A 25702-nucleotide genomic window follows, 5' to 3' on the forward strand; every position below is an offset into this window, starting at 1 on the left:
TTGTTAAAGTTATTCCTCATTTATTTTTCTTGATGTTGTGGGTGGCATTTTTAAAATATTTTTAAATAGTTTATTGCTGCTACACAGAAGAGCTATTGAGCTTTGCCTGCTTTATATCCAACTCCTTTTTTACCTCTCTTTTTAATAAGAGTAACAGTGGAGTCTTTTGGATTTTTCTAGGTATGTGATCAAAAATCTGTAAGCTGGGATGATCACAGTTTTACATGTTTTTGCTAGTGTTACAATACTGTAAAAGGGCCCTCATGTGAAATATTAAATCATTTTTGTATTTGTGGGACAAATCCCACTAAATTTTCACTAATTCTTCTAATATTTTTTTTTTTTTTTTGTGAGGAGATCAGCCCTGAGCTAACATCCGCCAATCCTCCTCCTTTTTTTTTTTTTTTTTTTTTTTTTTTTGCTGAGGAAGACGGCCCTGGGCTAACATCGGTGCCTATCTTCCTCCACTTTATATGGGACGCCGCCACAGCATGGCTTACCAAGCAGTGCGTCGGTGCGCGCCCGGGATCCGAACCAGCGAACCCCGGGCCGCCGCAGCGGAGCGCGCGCACTTAACCGCTTGCGCCACCGGGCCGGCCCCAATTCTTCTAATATTTTATTGAATTATATTTACTAATAATCTATCAAGGATTTGACATTTATCTTCATAAGGAATATTGATTTATTCTCTTACGTTAGGTTTTTATACTAATTTATTAAAATAAATCACATTGCTTTCCATTACTTTCTACTCTGGAAGAGAAAATGTATGGGAATTAGTTCTTCCTTGGAAGTTTGAAATACTTCACTCTAAAACTATCTGGCGTGAAGCCTTAATTGAAGATAATTTTTTAATTTAATTGAACCTACATTCTCAGGTTTATAGTCGAATCTCATTTTTCTTTATTTCTTAAATCAAGCTTTTTTCAGAAAGTTGCCAACTTCATCAGAATTTTTCATTTATTAGCACTGTGTTCTATTTTAATGTTAATATCAATATCCTCTTATAATCTCATATTTTATCCCCTTTTTATATCAAATTATGTTTATTATTTGGGCTTTCTTTTTATTGAACAGATTTTTAAGTGACTTTCTATTGTTGTTTTGGGGTAGTATGTTTTGTTTTTGTTTTTAAGAAATTATATTGTGGCTTTATAAATCCTACCTATTTTTTGTTTTATAAATATTTCATTGGTTTTTTCAATTTGTTATTTTCTTCCTTTTATGTGTCCTTTTGATTTTAAACTTTTAATTGAGTGCTTAGCACATAAATTTCCTTTTAAAAAAAATGAAAGATTTTAGTGTATGAATTTGCCCCCCAGAATATTTTTGGCATCATCCTATAATTTTGTTTTGCAGTATTTTAATTTTATTTTTTTGTAAATATAAAGAGTTATTTATAAGTATGTGGTATTTATTTTATTCCAAGAATTCCAGAAGATTTTCATGTCTACACAGTGTTTAATTCATAGCTTACTTGTTTTGATAACCTGTGGTTAAAGAGTCTGGGCTATAAAACAATTACTTTTTGAAATTTTTTGAAGCTCTTTTGTAGCTCACTATATAACCACTTCAGTAACTATCTCATATATATGCTTGAAAAGTTGGGGAGGCATATCATTCTAAGTTCATTATATCTATCAATTTAGCCTTATTTAATTTTATTTTTCAAATTCTCTATCCCTTTGTATAGGTTTGTGTATTCTTTTTGGTATCTTTTGTCTATTAGGAAAAATAGGGGTTGATTAAAGGCTTTCAACCATAGTCATTCTATTTGTCTTCCTTTTTCTTAGCATACCTTATATTGATGTTCTATTAATGCCCTGACTATTTTTTCTTCATTCTATATTGTGCTCTTCAATTCACTTTTTTTTTTTGCTGTGAACTGTCCTTTACTTGATGTTAATATTGCTACCATCTGCTGTCATTTTGTTTGCATTTCTATGATATACCTTTATATACCTTTCTTCTCTTATTATTCTTCCTACTTATTTTTCCTCTCAAAGTATAAATGTCTAGGTGATGGTGGTGACAGTAGGATCAGAGAGGAAGGGATGGATGTAAGTGGCAGAACAAAAGGTGAATGAATCAATGTGCTGAGCAGATTCAGGAGATAAGGAGAGGGCCTGATGAGGTGTGAAGACGGGCTTCTAGCTTGGGTGAATGAAAGCAGAGTGTATGTTGAAAGGAGAGGTGTTAGGTTGGGTGTAAGAGAGGCTGAACTGGGGAGAGAACTGGCTGGCTGCCTCCTTGTCCACAGGTAACCCTGGCCTCAGGTGAGGCTGAGGACATAGTCAGTGGATAGGGCTTCATGTAGAATTATGATGATCCCTGAATTCGAGCTTAGATCCTCACCCACTGCTTTGGTGGCATTGATGGCTCATGTAATTTCTTTGCATCTCAATGTTTCCATAAATCAAGACTAGTAAGACTCATTTAAAAATACTTCTATAGAAGTATTTTAGTGTTTGCATGTGATAAACAATTTCTAAATGCTTGAGGGCTTTTGAGTGCTTGCAGACAAACAGAGGCATTGTGACTTCAAAGTAGTGTTAATGCAAATCAAAACCACAGTGAAGTATCACCTCATACCTTTTACAATGGCTATTATCAAAAAGACAAGAAATACCAAATATTAGCAAGGATGTGGAGAAAAGGGAAGCCTCATACACTGCTGGTGGGAATGTAAATTGGTGCAGCCACTATGGAAAACAGTATGGAATTTTCTCAAAAAAATTGAAAATAGAACTACCATATGATTCAGCTACTCCACTACTGGATATTTATCCAAAGAATATGAAAACACTAATTTGGAAAGATATATGCACCCCCATGTTCATTGCAGCTTTATTTACAATAGCCAAGATATGGAAACAACCTAAGTGAGTCGCTGAGCTGTTGCTTGTATTTACTCTGACTTTGATGAACCCATCCCATTTTCTTATCATTATGTTTTGAAATCTGTCATAAGTCTCACCTCATTGAACCTCTAACTAAACTTCAATTCATCTTTATCCATTCATCGATGGATGAATGGATAAAGAAGATGTGGTATGTATATGCAGTGGAACACTACATAGCCATGAAAAAGAATGAAATCTTGCCATTTGCAACAACATGGATGGACCTTGAGGGTATTATGCTAAGTGAGGTAAGTCAGAAGGAGAAAGACAAATACTGTATGATTTCACTCGTATGTGGAATCTAAACAAAACAAATGAATAAACAAAACAAAACAAAAACAAACACCTAGATACAGAGAACAGATCAGTGATTATAGAGGAGAACAGGGTTGGGGGCTGGGCAAAAGGGGTGAAGGGTTATCAATTGTAGGGTGATGGTAACTAGACTTTCAGGGGTGATCACTTTGTAATGTATGGAGATGTTGAATTATAATGTTGTACACCTGAAATTTATATAATTGAAAAAATAATAAAGTAGTATTATTTTAGAATGAAAGTTCTGCCTTAAACATGTCTGATGAAGAGTTAAACTATTTTTGAAATTAGGACACGTGCAGCATCGTCTCCTCTGCAGTGAAATGCCATTTCCCACTGACTTGATTGAGCCTGTTCTCCTTAAGCCTTGCTTGCTTCTTCCAGTGCTCTGTGCTTGGTGTGGTAATTAGGGACTTCTGCTCTCAGTGACAGGATGCTCCTGGCTGTTTCTTGAACTATACTTACCCACAGCACAGTTCCTTACATTTCCCTGGCAGACTGTGTGGTGTGTATCTTTAAGTGGTAGGATTTGGAGAAAGCCGTTCCATGAAAAAGAAACATGATAGACAAGGCTGTAGAGAAGGAGAACCAGCTGGGGTTGCTAGCTTTTATTTGAAGTTTAGTTGGAGGTTCAATGAGGTGAGACTGTTATGACAGATTTCAAAACGTAATGATAGGAAAATGGGGTGGGTTCATCAAAGTTGGAGTAAATACTAGCAATGGCTCAGCGACTCAGCGCGAAACAACAGCTACAAACCCTCAAAAAATACAGAGTAATTAAAATTTGCATTGTGCGGCCCTCCTTCTCAGTGGGTACCTTTCCAAGGAAAGCAATAACTTTGTTGTGAAAAATATAAACACAAATTTGGAGATGTAAATTACATGCCTGTTTTAATCTTGTTCATAAACACTGAAAGTTTTAAAAATGTAAATATAATCAAAGTACACAACTGCAGCTGAGACCACATTTTAGAAAGATCTCAAGAAGGTGAAAGGCCCTCCAGTCTCCTCCCCACCCCTTCCCCCTGCCCGCCCCAGCCCTACCTGCCTACCCCTTTTTGTGTATTTGGAAAAGAAGAGGTGGAATTTTGTCCTCTAATTTCTGAGGAAATTGTTTCTAATTTGTTGGTGTCACAGAAGGGATGGTAATTTTAACCCTTTCTCTCCTCTGCCTCTCCTGTCTCTAACCCCTTTGGTCTATGCATGTGATGTTGGAGGTTAATGAGTAAGATACAGAGTGACTAAGTGTTGGATAATTTGCAGTGTGGAAAGGAAGAAGGAAATTTACCCAAATACTATCCAGATTCTTTTATTTTCATACCTTAAGCATGACAAAGACCTCAAGTTGAGCCAGTTATAAGGCTTGAGCTTAGAGAGATAGCATAAAATAGCATAAAATTCATGAAACTGATGTTGAAGAAATGTGTGTGTGTTCTACCTTGACTGCCCCTTGCTGCCAAAATGATTTTGCAGAAAGCTCCTCACTTCTCTGGGCCACAGTTTCTCCATCTGTTAAAGTCATTGAGATGGCCTAAAATGAGCTCTAAAATTCCTTCCAATTCAGACTTTCTACAATACTGTGCCTCATGGGTCCACTCCAATCCAAATGGGGTCCTGGAGATTCAGACCCAATGTGGTACCGTCTTGTCCGCAGGTGTCCCCAGGAGTGAGAAATGTTCCAGAGAAGGCCCAAAATTTTCCTCTGCCAAGGACTATCCATACTGTAATTTAAGGCCAGGACGTCCTGAGACTGTTGTTGGGGGTCCTCTATCCTGGCCTCACTACTGGTACCTCCTCAGCTTTACGAGGGGCCCTCCCAGTAGGGAATGAGCTTTGAGCTGCCATCGAGATGACCCAATGTAATAATCTTACATATTCCATCTACAGTGATGAGGGAAGTATTTAACAGGGCATCTATACTGCATCTGTCTCTCAGTACATTCCATTTTCAGAGGAGGGTAGTGGAAATTTATAGGATTATAGGGAGAGATACTCATAAGGGCAACCTGTCATTTATATAAATCACTTCAAGTGAAATTAAAGTGTGGTATTCAGGAGAAGCTTAGCTTTAATGACTCAAACCCAAAGTTTCATTTAAAGAGTCTTTTTGGTATGTTGTATACCTGGGTGAGTCCACCAGGAGAACATGAAATCAAGTTTTCCTTGATTAATTGTTTTAAGGTGAAAATTAGAAGGTACACTGAGAATTTAGCATTTGCTTTGCCAGTAAGTTACATGGTAGGAAAGGATTGGGACTTGAAGTAGGAGAAGAGAAATGGTTGTGGGTTTGAAGATACATTTTCTAATTGAGACCACTCATTCCCGTCACTGAACTCCAAAGGACATCATTCCAAAGGATCATGGAACCCTGGCCTGACTGAGACTTTACCATACAGCCTTTGTGATGGTTGCCTTCGGCTGCCCTGGAAGAAGGCAGGTTTTGGGCAAATTCCAAAAAGAGGTCTCTGGGGGCCGGCCCCATGGCTTAGCGGTTAAGTGCGCGCGCTCTGCTACTGGCGGCCCGGGTTCAGATCCCAGGCGTGCACCGATGCACCGCTTCTCTGGCCATGCTGAGGCAGCGTCCCACATACAGCAACTAGAAGGATGTGCAACTATGACATACAACTATCTACTGGGGCTTTGGGGGAAAAAAAAGGAGGAAGATTGGCAATAGATGTTAGCTCAGAGCCGGTCTTCCTCAGCAAAAAAAAAGAGGAAGATTAGCACGGATGTTAGCTCAGGGCTGATCTTCCTCATAAAAAAAAAAAAAAAAGAGCTCTCTGATCCAATTTGACTGGAGTGTCAGAATGGTGACGTTTCTAGAGCAGTCCTGGGATAAGGTACTGGGGATGCGAGTGAGGGCTTATTAGATGTGTGGCCAAACTGAAACTTTTGGGCAACAGAAAGAGGGAAGAGTGTAGGAAAAGATAATGAAATAGTAGTAAATGCATTTGGGTCTCCTAATCCTGTCATGATATTTAACAGTGTTTTTCTTGATTTATAGGGATAGACATGTATTTTGTGTTCATGCAACTGTTAGCAATATTGGCTGTGCCTTACACATTTTGTTGTTGATCTTTTAATGATGAGACTACAATGAAGTAATGTATACAAAGATAATGTTCCTATTTTAACTAAAACTTACCAAATAATCCATAAGGAAATAAACTTCACCTGAAAGTTCTCCAGCTATTAGATTAAAGACCTAAATATAAAAACTAAAACTGTAAAACTCTTAAAAGAAAACAGGGGTAAATCTTCATAACCTTGGATTTGGCAATGGTTTCTTAGATATGACACCAAAAGCAAAGCAACAAAGAAAAAATTGATAAATTGGACTTCATCAAAATTAAAAATTTGTGCATCCATAAACATTTTCAAGAGAGTGAAAGTACAACTCACAGAATGGAAGAAAATATGTGCAAATCATACATCTGATAAGAGTCTAGTATCCAGAATATGTAAAGAACTCTTACAACAAAACAATAAAAAGACAACCCAATTAAAAAATCAACAAAGGACATTTCTCCAAAGAAGATATGCAAATTACCAACACACACATGAAAAGATGCTCAACATCATTAGTCACTATGAAAATACAGATCAAAACCACAGTGACATACCATTTCACACCCACTAGGATGGTTAGTATCAAAAACAAAATAAAGCCAGAAAATAACAAGTGTTGGTGAGGATCTGAAGAAATAGAACCTTCATATGTTGCTGGTAGGAATGTAAAATGGTATAGCCAGTATGGAAAACAGGTTGGTAGCTCCTCAAAAAGCTAAGCATAGAATTGCTATATGACTCACTAATTCGACTCCTAGTTATATGTTATATATCCAAAAGAACTGAAAACAAGTGTTCAAACAAAAACTTGTACACACATATTTGTAGAAGTGCTATCACAGTAGCCAAAGTGAAAACAACCGAAATGTCCATCAACTGATGAATGGGTATACAGAATGTGGTATATCCTTACAGTGGAATATTATTCAACCATAAAAAGAAATGAAGTACTGATAATGTGCTACAACATGGATGAACCTCAAAAGCATTATCTTAAGTGAAACCAAGCAAACACGAAAGACCACATATTGCATGATTCCATTTATATGAAATATCCAGAATAGAAAAATGCATAGACACAAAAAGTAGATTGGTGGTTACCAGGGGCTGGGGAGATGGAGGAATGGGGAGTTCCTGCTTGATGGGCTTGGAGTCTCCATTCAGGATATCAAAAAAGGTCTAGAACTAGATAGTAGTGACATTGTGAGTGTTTAATGCTAGTAAATTATACACTTTAAAATGGTTAAAATGATAAATTTTTTATGTGTATTTTACCACAATAAAAAAAAAAAAAGTTCCCAAACTATAAAAACCTCATAGTAACCCTGGTAATCACATACGTTTGACAAATAAATGAGTCAGGTTTGCTCAGGGAATGGATATATTTCAAGCACAGACTTTGGGATTGGGGAAGCTTCTAGAAGAGAAAATGTACACGACTGAGGATCAGGAGTCCTGTATTCTGGTCCAGGCTTGCTGTTATGTGGCCTGGGGCAATCATGTAAACTTTCTGGGCCTCAGTTGGGAGACTTGGACCTACCCTCTATTTCTGGGTAGGAGAAAGTCTCAGTCGTGTATGGGACCTTTTTAAGCCTCACATATCTTCGTTCACCCTGGCCCCTTACCCAGCATGAAGGGTAGACTATTTCAAATGGAATGCTCTCCCACCAGGGAAAGCGGGTGGAGGGTTGGGGAGTTCAGAGGTGTGCTCTTTGGTAGAAGCTTTGTAATATTCAAAAGGCCTGGAGCTGATTGTGAAAGGCCTCACATTCCTGAGAACTACAGCAAGTAGACCACTTATTTCTTCATACACTGTCTGCCAGCAGATATTTCCTGCACACACTCAGGACTGCGTGAAGCACAGTGCTAAAAGACACAGAGCCCCTGAAATCGTGGAGTGTGTGTTCTGGAGAGAGGAGCTATCATTAAAGAATTAATTATTGAATTGCAATGGTGGTGAAGAAGTCAACGCTGCTGTGAGTGAGAACTCCAGGGTTAGGGACGGCTGGTCGGAGGAAGTCGTGATTGACCTGCGATCTGAAGGATGACTTGGAATTAACTGGGAAAACCAGGAACGTGCAGATAAGCATTCCTGGGGGAGAGAGAACTGTGAGGAGGAAAGGAGAATGGGCCTGGAGAAGAGATTGTGAAGAAAGCCTCATTCTAGGATGTCATGCTGAGTTGTGGTCAATATCATTGAATTAAAAGGCCAAGAGAAGTATCTCCCTGAGACCACGGTCAGCACTTCTAGCAAATGCTGCTTTCATGTCCCTGCAAAACTACCTCCTGCTTTCCAGGCTACATAACCAGCAGCAACCACACAGCATCTCTGGAACTTAAAATGCTCCCCAGAGTCGGCTGTGACATGAAGCCACCATTCCTCAGAGCCCTTAACATCTCCACAGCACAGGGCAGTGTGGGTTACAGAACACGTGGCTCTGGAGTATGACACCTAGCGTGCCGTGCGAATGTTGAGAGGATGTTTCACCTTTTGATCTTTCAGTTTTCGGGCCGTCAAACCAGTAAATCTAGGCTTTGAGGACAGAGAAACTACCAGACTTTTACTTAAGCTCTAGCAACTGTTTTAATTGGCAGGGCCATTGTATGTATTTGGTGAGTGAACTGGATGCACTTTTGCAGTGGAGGCCCCGTTTTGACACTTTGATGGAGCCCAAGGTAGACAGAGCTCAAACCTGCCTGTTGTGTGCTGTACTAGGAACCTGCTCCACTTAGAGTCGATGTGGTTGGGGGGCTCAGAGCTGAAACTCTGGGGTGTGTGCCGTGCTCTTGGCTGGCCTCTGCAGTGCAGCAGTGGGGCAAGGGGGAGTAGGCGTAACCATGATGGGAGCTATCCCATTAAGGAAAGGAGCTTATCAGTAAGTCCCCGTTTAGACGTTCACCCAGTTTGGGTGCTTATGTGTCATCTTTTCTTTGTAACCATAAATCTATTCTATCGGGCTTAATTTTTTTTTTCTTTGCTTTCAGGAGAGTAGATCTGGAGAAACCAACAGCTGTGTTGAAGAAATAATTCGGGTAAGGATATTCTTTTACATATCTTATCAACTGGTTAGACATAGCTTTCAAATAGCAGGAGGCATGTGGCTCCGTTGTCAAAGGGAACCATTGTTTGTTGTTTGACGTTTACGTTTTCTGAGGGTAATCCCATAAATTGCCTAAGTGACACTTAAAACAGTGCTTCTTTTAGAAATCTGGAAGCTACACCTCAGTCTGGTGCCTTTGCACAGGCTGAGGTGACACTGTATTAAAGTGATCAGCTGGAAGACAGAAGAACAGAGTTGAGATGAAAAATACGGTTGTGCTCACATTTGGATGCCCCCATTAATCATTACACTATTTAAAAGCATCCTTTAATAGTCTGTACTTTCTAGTCAAACAGGGATTGCCTTGCTATTTTTCTCTTAAACTTAATTAGAATCAGCAGCACTTGACGAAGAGGTAGACCTCAGCATCTGAAAATTTATTTCTATATTGTTCTGCGTGTTATTATTTTGCCTGTTATTTACTTATCTACTCTCTGTGAACCTGTCCTTTTCATCATCACCGTCTCTAGTGGATACCCTCTGTGAACCAGTTTCACACCCAGGTTGACTTAGGTTGGGCTGTTCCACCAAATTGGTGTTTCCCTGAGTATCCAAACTTGTAATCAGGATGTCGTCTTCAACTACTATTTTTTCCTCAGTCATCTTTTTTCAGGGGAGTAACCTAATTATTTACAGTTCTCAGAAAGCTGGTATTATACTTGGCAAGACACCAAAACAAATTAAACCAGATGGTATGGCAATTCCCTATAAAGAAAAAAAATTTATTTTAATATGTTTCTAACTTTTGGACATCCTACACACTTTTTCTTGAATTGCTAGTGAACTACAGTAATATAATCATTTGGTTTAAAGTTTTACATTAACCGTCAGATTGTTTTCAGAGGCAAGATTTTTTTTCTCCCTGGAAAGCATTATTTCACAAAAAATATCTTTCAGCTCCCAAGTTGACCAAAATAATTAACTGAAGTTTGATTTGTTGAATTCATTCATAAAGATTTTTGTTTTTCTAGCAGAGATTTATATAGAAAACAGTTGTCAAAGTGGGTAGCTTCATTTCTGGTATTTAAGTGTATGTTAAATAAAATACATATTGTGTTTTATATCTATATTATCTCTATCCTGGGGCTTTGTTTCAGATTAAACAATAGATAGTGTAAAATGCTGATATAATTTTCCTATTTTTCTCTTTCAATGTACTTTGATGTTTGGAGTCCAGATATTTAATGTTTAAGCCATCTTCCTTTGATTGGTTATGGTGTTTATGTCTGCAAAGTGATAATTCCAGAACACACCACTCCCCTCTTTGGTGTCACTATTTTAAAAATCCTACCAGTTATTATCCTTTCTAATCTTTTCTGAGGAGATGGAAGAAATCTGTCGTTTGACCTTTCTTTTCCAAACTCCAAGCGGGACTTGGAGTTTGAATAAGAGCTTGCGTAATTCACACACCAAAAGGATATAGTTTAGTAATGTAAACTTCACTTAAAATAAAACTGAATGCTGCAGTCAAGAGTTTAAAGCACTATTTTTTCTCTTAAGAGAGCTGATGAAAGCCCCATAACCCCTGGCCCCCCTCCTACCTTCCCATGATACTGACCCCTAATACGTCATACCGCTAGTACTGCCACTGTCATGGCCCACCTCGAATCACGCGTGGAACAAAAGGGAAAGCCTGGACCAACCAGATAATTGACTTATATGCATATGGAAGGTTAAGGGTAGTGGAGATGAGGCCTTCATTAGAAGATAGCTGAGCTCTCTCTGAGTTCCACTCTTCCTAGAGCCCAGGAGGAGTGGTCCAGGATAGGAGATAGTGTAGACTTGGAGGAAACAGGGGTGATGGTGGTGCTGGTATTGTCCAAGTGAGCCATTCTCTCTCTCTCTTAACCTATCAGCCTAAGGCATTACTAGTAGTAGTTGGTATGTAGGGAGCTCCTAGAGGGTCGGGTCAGTGTTCCCAGTTTTGCCTGGAAAGCTTTTCTGGCCATCCCCTGCCTCCCTCACAGGAGTCATTCTCCAGAATCATCTTCCTCTCTTGTCCTAAGCATGTCCTCGCCTCCAAACACAAGCACAGGGCTCCTTCTCAGTTACAGCCTATTGTGTTTGTTGTGTATGTGTCACACATCAGTATTGCTCCCACACTGTGGTCCCAATGTCTGGAATTTAGAATTCATGATTTTATTGAACGAATGAATAAATGAGCAAGTGAGTGAAAGAATCCTCTAAAGGAGAATGGTGAACATCATTGTGATGGCTCACAGATTCCATTTGCCAAAATCATGGACAGGGTGTGTGTGCTGGGTTCCCATGGATAGTCTTTGTGGAGCCCAATTTTCCTTATCAGTTTCTCTCCCCTTGTGCTCAGCTCAGGTAAACCTGATGTGGTCAAGGTCAACAGAGGTACTTGTTACGTGCAGCCATTGTGTTCAAGTTATGGCTCTCTCTTGTTGTGGAGGAAGAGCAGGGTCATGAAAAATGCCCTAATATGATGAAATTGAGATATTCATTTCACAAGTGTTAGCATGCCATTTCCATGTGAGAAGTGCTGGAAGAACAGTAGTGGGCCAGACAGACATGACCCCTTGTGCTCTTGGAACCAACAGTGTGCTGGAATAGATAGATGGTAAGTTTTTTTTAATCTCATCAATAAACGTATAATGTTAATTGTGGTGAATACTCAGGGACTTATGAGAGCTTACTTTAGGGTACATGACCCAGTTTTGGGTCAAGAACAGCTTTCCTAAGGAAGCAGCATTTGAACGGATAGTTGGAGGATGAATAGGAAATTGACCTAAGGAGAAGAATGGTGAGGGTTCCAAGCAGAGGAAATGGAAGAGGTCGGCTTGTTAGAGACCCAGAGAGGACAGTGAAGCCAGAGTGGCTCAAGAGTAGGCAGACCAAGCTAGGCAGGAGAGGCGGGAGAAGTCGAATAACGCTATGCCTTCTCAGCCAAGTTCAAGATCCTATAAGCACAGGGGAGCCAGGGAAGGATTTGAGCAGAGAAGGATGTGATCAGATTGGCAATTTAAATGCACCACTCTTGCAGCTTTGGAGGATGGACTGAGGGGAAGAAGAAAGAGGAGTGGGAGGCTATTGCAGATGTCCAGATGAGAGATACTTGGTGGGGCACTCACAGACATGGTAATATCGAGGGAGATGCTGGGCAGGGAGGAAATCAAAAATTAATTTTTAGATAGGCTGAGTTTGAAGTGCCTTTGAGATATTCCAGTAAACATGGAGAACATAGATGAACACACATGGGTCTGGAGCTCAGAACAGAGGTCTGAACTGGAGGCCAATATTTTGGATTAATTAGCATGTTGGTAATAAAACCGTAGAAATGGGCAAAGTTGCCTGGAGAGAGACTAGAGACTGAGAAGCAACGAGAACCTAAATTCCAGCATTTAAAGGCCAGAGAAAGGAAGATCAACTGGCAGATGGAAAGGAGAGGGAGAGACTAGAGAAGCTGAGGGAAGATTGTGGCAGTGAAAGAGAATCCAAAGAAAGAGAATTTCAAGCTCAACAGTGCTCAGAATTTCTGAGAGGACAAGAGAGATGAGAATTGAAAACCACCCAGAGGACTGGACAGCAAAAAAGTCATTGGTGACCTTATTGAGTGCTGTTCCTGCGGAGTAGAGGGGTCAGAATCCAGACTAGAGAAAACTGAGCATATGGAGTCAGTGAGTTGAGAGACCTCTTGTGAGGGAAAGCCATAGTTTCCATTCAGGTCCCTTTTCATTTGCAATAAATCCTATATATAAAAACAACTACCAAATGATGAAGAGCTAAGATTTATTGAACACTTATTATATGTGAGGCATATTCTAAGTTCCTTGACCGTCGTTCAGCCATCACAGCTGCCCCATGAGCTTGACATTGTTAACATCCTCATTTTACAGATGAAGAAACTGAGATGAGGTGAAGTTAAACATAGCTCGCCAAAGGTCACGCGGCTGGTTACTGGTGGAGCTGGGGTTTTAATGAACATCATCTGGCACCAGCACCCTCTCTCTCCTAACTACTATGCTGTCTTATGAAATGAAGAAGCTCCCTAGTGAAACCACTCAGTCGTTTTGCCCTGAAAGGGAGGTTTCCGTTTCCATGTGTTTACGATTTGGAAGTGCCAGATCATACATTTGTGCACTTGAGCTCCAGAGTTTTTATGGCCAACGTTACCAAGCTCATCTTTAAACTTCTTTTTTCCTCTCCTCTCTCTCATTTTTGCTGAGGTAACTGTTTTCAAGTCATTCGAATATTACATTATGTTCTCAAGTATAATTATTTTTTATTCTTACTCAGAGAATTTTAATCCTGGGACCTAATAAATCTGTGTATTACTGAAAAATTCACTTAACCGAGGGAGAAATTATAACTGAGTTCTGTGAAGATGGGTGATAAGGGCTGGAAGCCCTCACGGCTGACATATGTTTGTAACAGACAGTTTTCTAAGTTACACTATATTTCATCCTTAAAGATTCCAGTGCTGTAATACGTAGGTGCTTTTTGTAGCATTACCCATTAACGTAGACTGGCATTAACATTTGTTCAGCAAATAAAATCCGTTTACAACTTAATGGGGTTGTGCAGGGCTGGAATCTAGGATGCACAAATTTTATGCAAGACAGCTTTAGATTGCAGTTGGGTTTTTTGTGTGTGTGTGTGAGGAAGATCAGCCCTGAGCTAACATCCATGCTAATCCTCCTCTTTTTGCTGAGGAAGACTGGCTCTGAGCTAACATCTATTGCCAATCCTCCTACTTTTTTTTTGCCCCCAAAGCCCCAGTAGATAGTTGTATGTCATAGCTGCACATCCTTCTAGTTGCTATATGTGGGACGCGGCCTCAGCATGGCCGGACAAGCAGTGCATCGGTGCGCGCCCGGGATCCGAACCCGGGCCGCCAGTAGCGGAGCGCGCGCACTTAACCGCTAAGCCATGGGCCGGCCCATAGATGGCAGGTGTTGAGGGGCACTCCTTGTAATATGTGAGCCTCTGTAATAAGAGACCAGTGTTTGAGATTCTGGTTTGGACTTCAGGGATGAAATTAGAGACAATTTCAGTGCAACATCCAAGCAAATTACCTTCTTGGCTTTCATGTTTAGTTACTAATTTAATTCTAATTTCCTGTGAAATATTAATAGTGAATATTTACATAGACTTGCATTTCTGTTTATATAAAGGGGATAACTGGTAGTTGTTTAAATTCTGGAGACCCACTAAAATTGAACAGACTTCCAGCAAATGAAGGGCACTCCTTTTCCATGGTTTTCTCGAAACTAAGGAGCCTCCTGGACAATATTTCCAGTTGTGATCTTGGGAGACCTGTGGATGAGGAGACAGTTGAGAGCACTGTCATATGAAATGCACATCATTGTGGCCCCTCACGTGTTCAGACACTGGATGGTGGGACAAGAGAAACCTTGTGCTTCGATGTCTACACGCTCCTTAACCCAAATGAAAATATATTAGCCACTCTGTAGAGAAAAGAGAGAACAAAGACACGACTTGTGCTAAGTGACCTATTTGGGTCATTCGCAGAGCTGGACCCAGGGCAAATTTCTCCCCTGCTTCAGACCAGACAGGCTCTTTCTAGCTCATGCTGTTTCCTTTATAAATTCTTTCATTTGTTTCAAACAGTAAAGGTTTTATTAGTGACAAAATGAAGCCCACAAATGGCAAAATCAATCTGGGTATAACTGTAGAGGAGCCCCATTAACATATCCCATTACTTGGTGTAGTAAAATGAAATCAAGGCAAAAGTGAGCCTGCTGTAGGCCTAGAGAAATTCACCAAGCAAAACCTGCAAGTCTCATCCAAGATAAATCAGTTTCGCTTGGTAGTGTTTTGTTTTGATTTTTCTTTTTGCGTTTGGCCGTCTGAATGGATAGAGACAGAAAAACCACGATTTATATCTTATTTGACATCTGTAGATGCATTTTTAATAGGTGTTATTATGTTAGTCCTTTTGGCTGAAACCAAAAGTCCTTCTTAAATGGCTCTACTTCTGCCTGCCAACGGCGTCCTAGTGCCTGTGAGGAGCATCCAACGGTGCTCCTATGTTTCGGGGCCATTTGGCTAGACCCTGTAGACTTCGCGATGACTCCAGAGGTGTTCGGGTTCTAAAAGAGCTGGGACAAGAGACCAGTCTAGTTCAGAATCTGTTCTGAGTCCAGAGGCTTTGGGGTGATGGCCAAAGAAACCCCAGAGGTCTGGAAGCTCCTGTCGGGAAGGAACAGCTTTGCCTTTGTGTATTTACCTGTCTCATTCTGTTGCACACCATTACAAATCACAAAGGCACATACAGAACCATGGGATGAAGGACCAAGGGAATGTTAGCAGCCCAAGTAGCTAGCGGTCTGCGGGAGTATGCTTTCTGCCCTAGCAGTAGAGGGTGAGTTCTGATATCTCAGTCAATATGTTTTCTTGGGTGTTTGTCAATATTTTACTGTGAAGCGCTGACTGGAAGAAAGGAAGAGGTACACAAATAGTGTCAACAAAAGCTTGATGCCACTGGATGCCACGGAAGCTGACGCCTCCTGCTGCACCCAGGCTGATAAAGGCTAGGAAAGGTACAGAGAGGCGTGTCGGCTAGCCGGAGTGCACGATCTGCTGGGTTTCCGGCAACGTCAAAAACACAGCTTCAGTTTCTCGTGAAGATACTTGGAGAACTCCAGCACGGCTTTAGAGGACTGAGGCATTAAAAATACTTGATTTTTTGAGTTTTCTGTTGCTCTAGCCTTGCAAGGTATGTCAACAGTACAAAGAAACGATGAGATTGGGTATAACTCAAAAAGGAGTAGATTTACTCAGTGCCTAAGAACATCCGCCAGACACACAGGAGGGACCCTGCAGATGCTTATGGGATGAGTGAGTTAGAGAATATGGGAGGGAAAACAAATGTAGATGCACTCCTTTCCATGCCAGTACTCCTTTGAAAGGTAGTTTTCAGAGTCCAGCCCCAGTAACACAAGAGTGCAGAAGGGTGGGACAGAAGCAGAAAGACAGTCACCTTACTGGCACAGTGCATATGTGGCCCAGTGGACTGCACAGTGTCACGGGAACAGTCCACTCAGGTTTTCACAGCATCTTCACAGTGTTTTGCTTCTTTATATTTGAGCGAGTCTTCGTTTTCAGAAAAATAAGGGCTTAAACTTAGATCATATAGAACAAAAAGGGCAAATTCTTATCTTTATCCATGAGTGAGGTTTACCATTGCGCTGTTGTTTTTATTCTACTATATAGAGTTGAAAATATTAATACATATAAAATTATAATATCTGATAATGTATTTCAAATGTATAAATTCCCCCAAGGACATGCTTATTTTTAATCTGGATATCTCTTAAATGCCATTCTCCAACAGCGAAATGCTAGCATTTAGTACTAGCCAACCAACTTGCTTTATGTCCTTTGCTGAATTTATTTGATAGAATCAATGCAATTTTCTTTTTCCTTTTTTTCTTTCTTGTTTCTATACTTAAGTGTAATATGAGCATATGTATTCATCAGACTATGAAAAACTTATTGAGGATCAGAGCTGAAAATTATTTATGGAATTATTATATGTTAAGTCATTTAACAAAGAATATTTTAGAGTGCTAATTAAGCATAAAAACATAAAAATATTTGTGATGTAATATTAATACTTAAAATATGAAGGCAAATAAAATTCTACTTGTTTACAAGAGTGTTTTTAAAGTGTGAGTGTGTATGTGTGTGTGCCTGTGTCAGAAATTTCTAGCATGAAGGGTCCTGTGTGCTTCTTTTCCTCTACCCTACCTTTTTTGGTTCTCTCTCTGAGCTAGAAATTCTGTCAGGCAGCTGGTGCTTGCAAACAGGTCCTTGAGTACAAGTCCCTGAAGGCCTCTCAGTACCATTACTGCCCCGTCACATTCCCTAAGGGCACTGCCATCTTTTTTCCAGAAAGCTTGTCAGTTTCAGCCTGTGGCTGACACAGCCGTGGATGAGGCATTGCCCTCCTCTGAGAAGGGTCCCTCTCTTGACAGTTCCTGCGCTCTCGCTCTCTCTATCAGCAGGGCACCACCGTGCTTGGTCCCTTGTCCACTCTCGGAGTCCACACCACGCCTGAGTCCCTCCAGGACTTCTGGACTAGAGCAGTGAAACCTTCTCTCTAGCAGCCAGTGCTGGGGGCTGCATTATGGACCCCTCCAGGCAGTCAACCAGTTGTGATGCTGGTTTATGGTGAATCCCACTTCCAGGGCAGGATCCTGGTAGCTAGACTGTGCTGTCTCCCTTAAAGAGTGACTTATTCCTGCTAGGGCTCGCTGTCCACGTGGTGTGCACCGGGCATTACTGACTGGAGGGGTCCTCCAGTCATCTCACCTTTGCTGAGTCAGCATTTCTCAACCTTTTTTCATTGACATCCTCCTAAGCAACTTTTCTGACACTTTTTTCCTAATCGCTCCCCCCATGAAATTCTAATAGCACAGATATACTGTATATCTATTTATGTATGGTGTGTATATTTGTATTTATACATAGAGAGTAAGACTGTTAATCCCCAAAAACCAGTTTTATCTGCTTAGTCAAACCCTCCGCCCTTGCAACACACGCTGACACCGGCACCTCCTTCCCACCCTCAGCAAGAGCCTCATCTTCTCAGTCACTGAGGGGACAGATGCTCTTAGTAGGAACCACCTGGCCTGCTCGCTTCATTCAGTCAGTGTGCCAGGCTCTGTTCTAGGCGCTGAGGGTACAACAGTGAACAAAACAGGCATAGACTCCACCTTCCTGGGGCTCCTGTGTTCCAGTCTGCTGACAGACCTAGAAACTTACCTAAATCTCACCCACCCCTCCTTCCTTCTTTCCTAAAATTAAAGAAGCATCCTCCCTCTTACTTTGGGCTAATCCCTCTACTCACGCTTTGGAGCCCCATCCCCCACTGCCAACAACTCAGGAGCTGGCAAGTACCTCCTTCCTCTTAGGTCTCTTCTAAGCTCTCTCTCTCCATAGCTTCTTGTCCTCAGAGTAAACATATATACATTATTTCCATCTTTTAAAAAAAGTTTCTTCGGGGCTGTCTTCCTTGTGGCTCTGTCCTCCTTCCTAGGTAGACTTCCCTGGCCAAAGTCCCTCTGTGCCTTCATTTCCATTTCCCATCAGCCCACTGCTGCATCCATCAGCCCGCTGCTGTCTGGATTCCCCCACCACTTCCTTGAAGCGATTTGACCATGCTTACCACCCCAAGCTGGCGTATCGCTAAGCACAGAGACCATTCCCCGTGGGATCTCTTGGTGGGCATTTGATGTTGCTGACCACAGGTTCCGCTTTCAAGTGCTCAGGCCTTGGTGTCCCTCACACCATACTCTCCTGGGTTTATTCCCAACTTGGTGGTCATTTCTTCTTGGTCTCCTCTGTGAGTTCCTCTTCCTGTAACTCTCCCTTAGATGTTATGTTCTTCAGGCTTCTGTCCCGGCTCTCTTCTCTTCTCACAGGCTGCAGTTTCGCCGGCTTCTGTTTACCTCTGTGCCCTGAAGAATCTCAAGTGTGTAGCTCGAGCCCAGCTCTGTTTCCTCAGTTTCCTGCTCACCTATCCAGCTGCCCCCACATTGCTCCACTTAGATGTGTCATGGACACCTGCACCCTAACGTCACCTCGCACCTCCACTGGCTTTTCCTCCAGCGTGGGTTGTCCTCTTTCACCCGGCTGCCCAAGCCCTTGGTTCTTCTCTCTCGCTCTCGTCACAGTCACCTCCTCACCAAGTCTGTCAGTTCTGTCTCCTGAATCTCACTCTGATGGGTCCACTTCTCTCCATCCCCTGCCACCCTCCTTGTTCAGTCCACCATCCTTTCCCACCTAGATTACCCTGAGGACTTCCTTGCTGGCCTTCTGCCTACTGTCTGCTTCCAGCCAGCCCTCCACAAAGCAGCAGAATTAGTTTTCCAGAGCATAAGTTTGCTTAACCCTGCAAGAGGGGTACCACTGCTCTCTCCTTCACCTCTTAACTGAGGCTTAACTCATGCTCCTCCCTACGCCCAGAACACACTCTGTCTACCTCTGACCTGAGATTGAGCTATTTCCTGCTTATCTTCCAAGCCTCACTTGAGATGTCACTCCCTCTAGGAAGCCTTCCTGGTTCCCAGAGTCTGAGTTAAGTGCTCCCATTCTGTATTCCCCAGGCACCCTTTATTCTTATCACAACACTTATTACACTGAGTCATAATGATCTTTCTTATCTCCCATTAGGCTGTTCCCAGCTATCTCCAGGGGCTAGCAAAATGACTAGCACATAATAGATGTTTAATAAATACTGAATGAATGGATGAAGAATAGTGAATGGATGACTTTGACCTTTTGCTCAATGTCTGTTCTTGCTCTCTACCCTGTTGTCCTTCCAGTCCTGCAATAAAAAAGGTTGAGGTGCTGTCCCCGAGGAATACCAGCTCTCCAAGGACTTCCAAGGCTGTTGTGTTCCCTGGGAGGATTAGCATATATTCTACAGTTAGCACAAATGCAGCAGAGATGAAAACCCACCTACTGACTCCCGCAGGTTGGGAGGGAAAAGGAACCTGGCTGCTATTGCTGGTGTACACTTCAGGAAAGCTCTGACCTTTTGTAGCTGCCACTTGTATTCTGATTATCTTTCATGAGACTGAGTTTTTCATTTTGATAGATAATGAGTGTAATGTAAAAGTCGAAGAAATCAAGATAATAAATTTGCAGGGATAATTTGCTTAATTACCATGTGCTGCTCATGGAATTAAGGGCTGAAAGTCAAAGCTGTTTCCACTGCTAATCTGCTCTGTGAAAGGCAGTTCTTAGAACAATTAAAACACATCTATCCAAAATGACCAACTCAAGACATACATTTTAAAATTGTATTTATTATCATGAAAACCATACACAGTGCTCTCTGTTATTTTTTCAAATTGAGGGTTGTGAAATTACACTGATTTGCTACAAATTACTATTGTACATACACGAGAAAGTTTAAAATAATTTCTAAGATAGAAGATGATCATTTGAGGATTGAGGAGATACAGGCCTTGAAAAATTAGAACATCTATCTAGACATTAATCATATATTTTAACTAAGACATAATTACCTTTAGTTCTTATAATTACTTAGATCATTATAGCTTTTAAAAATCTAAGATTTTAAAACTTAGATTTAAACCTAATTTTTCTTTTGCCCTTTCACTTATGTGTTGTTTTATAAGTTCTCATAAATTTGATTTATAGGTGTCCAATTCTTTTTTTTTTATGGTTGTTGGATGCAGTGAAATGTAAGTATTTTTAAAATGTAGGGGTTGGAACTCAGACATTTTCCATAACTTTTATAACATGCTCCCATATTTGTTTGCATGTTGTTTTGTTCTGATTTTGAAAGCTGTCTACACAGCCCATAATTTCAGAATAGGTAGCCCAGTGTCAATATTCTTTAGCCTCCCAAATTAACTATTTTTGAACATGAGGCATTTCCCATTTTGCCCATAGCTCCATTAGTGGACCCACTGGTACCTCAGAAGTTCTAAAGAAGTGCTACGCTGGGTACCACTGCTCAGCACCTCCACTTTCTGTAAACCATCCCTCTACCAAGTACTGCTTTACTAAACATCTTTACTTTCTGATGATACATCAGGAAATGTGCACCCCTTCCTGTGTCTCCAGATATTAGGTTTGAAAATAATTGTCATATGCTAACACCAGCTGATTTATTTTATTTATTAGAGCTTCCCTCCCTCCCCACTAAAAAGGTGTGCCTATTTGTGCAAATATATATCTTTCTCTCTCTTCTGAATTTCCTAGATGGTTATAGAAGTTATAAATTATGTGCAGTTCACTATTATCACAACTTTTTCATTACGATGTTTTTATTTTAGTGCCTTGTTTTTTTGTGGTTCTGTGGAATTAAAATTACAAAGGATTTTATATTACACTACTCTTTTTAAAGTATTTTTCTGTGAACATTGATTAGGCTTCTGAAGCCTGATTAAAAATCTTAAGATCAGCATGCTTATTATTGACTTTTTATACGTTAATTTAAAACTCTATTCCTCAGCTACTTGTAAATATCTTTTTAATAGTCTTAAATATAGATTTATTTCTCTATATAAAGTACGTATTTTTTAGAAATCACCCTGGGGTTCTATATTAATTAATTTAACATTATTGAAATACTTGTATCTGTATATTTACTTTATGAATCGTTTTAGCTTTCCCTTCTCTGGCAGTAAGTTGTGACCTAACAGAGTATTTTTGGTGAGTTTTTAAACAGGTTTTTAAATTCAGTGTAATAGTGTATATCTGGGGATGGCATGGGGGAGCTAGGGATGATAGGACTTTTAAAATAGAATCTTTAAAGTCAGCTAAAAATGTTAGTAATAGCTTTTAAACAATGACCAACCCCCGAAAACCTGCCAAGGCTGCTTCTCTGGAAACCAGATTACAGATTAGGACCCTAGTGAATCAAAGACTCAGCTTCCAATAGGAAAGCCGTTTGAAAACTCCATTGAGTTAACCAGAGAAAGAGGAAAAGGGAGGAAGAAAACCCAGCCACAATGCAACAGAGAAGATGATACTGCACAGAAAAATGAGGTGCCACAGGCTCTCTCCAGACAGTGAGACAGAACTCCTCCTCCGGTCTGCAAAATAAGCATTCATCATTCTGACTTTGTAACTTCCTATTTCCTTGTGTTTTCACTGAAGTTTCTTACTGCCCCCTCCACACACACCTCAACCCCGGACTCTGGAAAAAGGCAAGAAATGAGCGCTGAGTTCTTCTGGAGGTTCACTATTACTGTTGTGTGAAATGAACAGCCCGCTGTGATGGGAATCAAGACTCAAGAGCAGATTCCTAACATGTTTAAAACAGTGTAGATGGAGGGGGAGGAGGGGTCATTTTAGCTGGAGTCTCCTAGAAAGATCATCAGCAACCTTTGGATAGTTGAAATGATTAATCACTTCAGCACAAAAGAACACAAAAGGAGATTTGTTAAGAATAAGCAGAGGACAGTGTGCTAGCCCCAGGGGTGACATGCTTGTCTGCTTAATAGTGTATTTTTAAAGTGTGTGCCACATCAAAAGCAAAGCATCTGCAAATGGAAGAAAATGAAGAGAAAAGGCAGTGAGCAAAATATTTGGCAAATTAAAACAGATGTTTAGGAAATCAGATCAGCAATCATTTTGGTTTGAGCATTTTTAAAATGCATTCCTTCACCCCACCCCGCCGCCACCTCCAGTGTCTTAGCAGCACTGGGAAAACTCACTGTCCCTCACAGGATGTCTGCGGGACCTTTTATCACTAAAAACAATAAAGAGCTGATCAAATCAATATCACACGATAGCCTCCCTTTCTTTGAGGTGCAGGGATCTGAATAACCTCCTCGGACTACAGCAAACTCCATGCATTAAAGCAACAGGAACAATAATGACAGCAGTGCTTCACATGTATTGATGGCTCACTGTGTCCTTAACGTCTATTATCTCTTTGAATCCTCACAATAGCCCTATATGATGTCTCTCCTATTTTACAGAGGAGGAAACTGAGATGTATGGAGGTAACACAGCAATTCAGAGACATGGTTAGGGTTTAACCTCAGGTCTCCCAGACTCCAGAGCCCAGGTTCATAAACACCATACAGTGTGACGTTTTTAAAAATTGGAATATTTTCAAAACGTATGATGGAGCAAATTCTTGTGGGGATAGTCCAGACTCCTATGCTTGTACCACATCTTTCTCACAGCCTTGAGGAAATGAAGGGATGCATCATAGCTGCAATTGTTGCTTCAGTGGTAAGAAGCTGCAGAGAGTCTGCAAGGAGTTACATTGAGGATTGACGCGTGCCGTGTGGCACGAGGGCTGCACGGTGAGCTTAGAAATCCCTTTGGTAGTTCCTTACAGATTGATCTTGAGTGTGCATTCACATGCAACCTAGTTACTGAGTAATGTATCTTGGAACGCTGGATTGTTTTGCATCAGCCTGTGTTATGCTGCCTTCTATGGAGCTCTATGTTACTGACACCTCTTGCCATATTACCCCTACTAAGGGCAACAACAGCCAACGCTGTCCTCTTCCCCAGGAGAGGGGTGGGTAAAGATGGAGAGTCCAGAGACACCAAGAATTCCAGGTGACAGAAGCCCCAACACCCCTGACTGCAGGGGTGTGAGTTTTCACAGGAACTTGAGCTTTCGAATCAGACGCTCCTGCGTTCAACAGCTCTGCTGCTGACTGGCTGGCTGACACTGAACCGATATAGATTTCAATACAGTACACATTTTGCAAAGAAAAAAGCTATCATTTTCTCTCATTATTTGATATGTAACATCTACTGCTGGATACGTTTGTGAATACACATGTCTTAGTGAGTCAATGTGTCTAACAAAATGTTTTTATTCATTAAATGTAGTCTGGAAGTAAATCAATTTTGTAAATCTGTGATTGAAATAAACATCTTATTTTGGAACTGATGACTGTTTGCTGTCATTCTTGTTGTTAGGATAATCGAGTGTTTTCAAATTCATTAGAGATGAGGTTCACTTAAAGAAATCTCAGTCTATGAAATCTAGTTGTAGAATATTTGTGAGGTTAACTTTATTGCTAGGAAACAATTGCTTTGCTAAAGAATTCCTGGCTATAGGAAAGGATTAATCTAAGATTAACAGCAAACTTTGCTAAAGAATGAAGATATCTGCTTACAGTTTCTTTACAATGTGGCATTAATAGAAAAGAAAGTGTTGGAAATGACTTTGAGTTTGATTGACAAACAATAAAATATAAAGACAAAACTTCCTTGGAATAAAAATGAAAGCCAATGGGACATTATAAATCACTTTACAAAAATATAGTTTTTATACAGCTATTCAAGTGCATACTAAGTAAAATCGCTGCAAAGGGAGTAAATGCAGACGACACCCCCTGGTGGAACATTTGTTTGATAGGTGGTTGATAGCCTTTTATCTCTTTAAGTACAGTTAAAGTGGTTATTTCAATTTCTTTGCCTTCTTAGTTAATTGTAAAACTATGTTCATTTATGTCAACTTATGCCTGTAAGTTGCTTTTGCAAGTATATGGTTATACTAAGTATGCCTAATTATGAATCAGATTACCCAGGCAAAGTAATTTTTATAATATAGGTTCTAGTCTACTATGTTTCTAAAGATTCCTTTTGAGAGCTCACAAAGGATTAAAATCACGCATAACGTCTAACTTATAGCAGTATTTTCACATTGAAATAAACTTGCTAGATTGCTTGGAACAGCTGTCTTGCTTATTGGCAAATGACAGAACCCTCCTACTTAAATATAAATTCTTGGAACATGAAGACTTATCCAACTAAGGAGAGCAATGTAAAACTCAGAAATCTACTTGGATTTGAAAGGACAATGAATTAAAATAGTAGAAATCTTCAAAGGGGTATATTCAGAAAATCCTCAGCTTTGATATAGACCCTTAAAAGAAGACATGGGATTGGAAATGGGTTGACATTCCTATGGCATGTATAAAGGATTGGTTTTTTCAATATTGTATTTTTTGTGGATGTACAGATTTAATTTCAATTAGAATGAGATTGCCTACATTTCTGTATGATTTTGTAGCACCCAGCAATAATCTAAATAAGTACTTGAATGATTTATTGAAAATCTAACTTTATGAAAAAAATGACTCAATATTTAAAGACATTTTACATACTTTCAAGTATGGGACATATTACTTGCTGAATTGTATTCAGTGCCTTGAATACAATTTAAAAATTGTAGTAAATTTTAATTAAAAAATTTATTAATTTTAAAAATTAAAAAATTAGTTAAAATTATTTTATTAGAAAATATTTAAAACCCTTTAAAAAATCTAGTAATTTCTATGGTCCAGAAATGAGTAAGAGCTGGCAATTTATATATAGAAATTTATGTCTTCTTAGGAACTCAAAGGCACCTAAAATTATAAGCTTTGTTTTTAGCTCTGATAAGAATCCACTCTTGAGTGAATTAGGAATTTATAATGATACCTCTGATTACTTGAAAATGAAGAATTGGGTATGCATGTTCGGCATAGTAAATAGTAAGTTGTCTAACAGATTTTCTTCTCAGCCTGTGGCAGCAGTACCATATGCTTGACCCAGGTTGGTTTTGTAGTTCCAAGGAGATTAAGGATTGCACACAGTTTGTAAAGTGCTGTTAAAAACAGCAATGTTTCAGCTCAGAGCTACAGAAGGTAGAAAGCTGGAAGGAGCACTGTTTCCACTCTTACAACAGGAAAAAGCTAGAGAAAGAGGAAATTAACTATGTTTATTAAACCCATGAAAGAACTGAAGTCACAGGGCAAACAAGAACCTGAAATATGAAGAGAGACAGGCACCTTCAGGAAGAAACGAGACCTGAGCATTTGCTTATAT

At 40.1% G+C, this 25702-nt stretch overlaps 1 protein-coding gene across 2 annotated transcripts in view; it reads left to right on the forward strand.

Annotated features, from left to right (window-relative positions):
• AFF3 (ALF transcription elongation factor 3) overlaps positions 1 to 25702 on the forward strand; it is a 526951-nt gene that overhangs the window by 238633 nt on the left and 262616 nt on the right. For both annotated transcript variants that reach the window (XM_058534464.1, XM_058534465.1), the window contains exon 5: positions 9273 to 9320. In XM_058534464.1, coding sequence (XP_058390447.1) covers positions 9273 to 9320 — 48 coding nt within the window. The remainder of the gene's footprint in view (positions 1 to 9272; positions 9321 to 25702) is intronic.

This window comes from Diceros bicornis, chromosome 40 (assembly GCF_020826845.1).
Source record: "Diceros bicornis minor isolate mBicDic1 chromosome 40, mDicBic1.mat.cur, whole genome shotgun sequence".
In the NCBI taxonomy this organism is placed as follows: domain Eukaryota; kingdom Metazoa; phylum Chordata; class Mammalia; order Perissodactyla; family Rhinocerotidae; genus Diceros; species Diceros bicornis.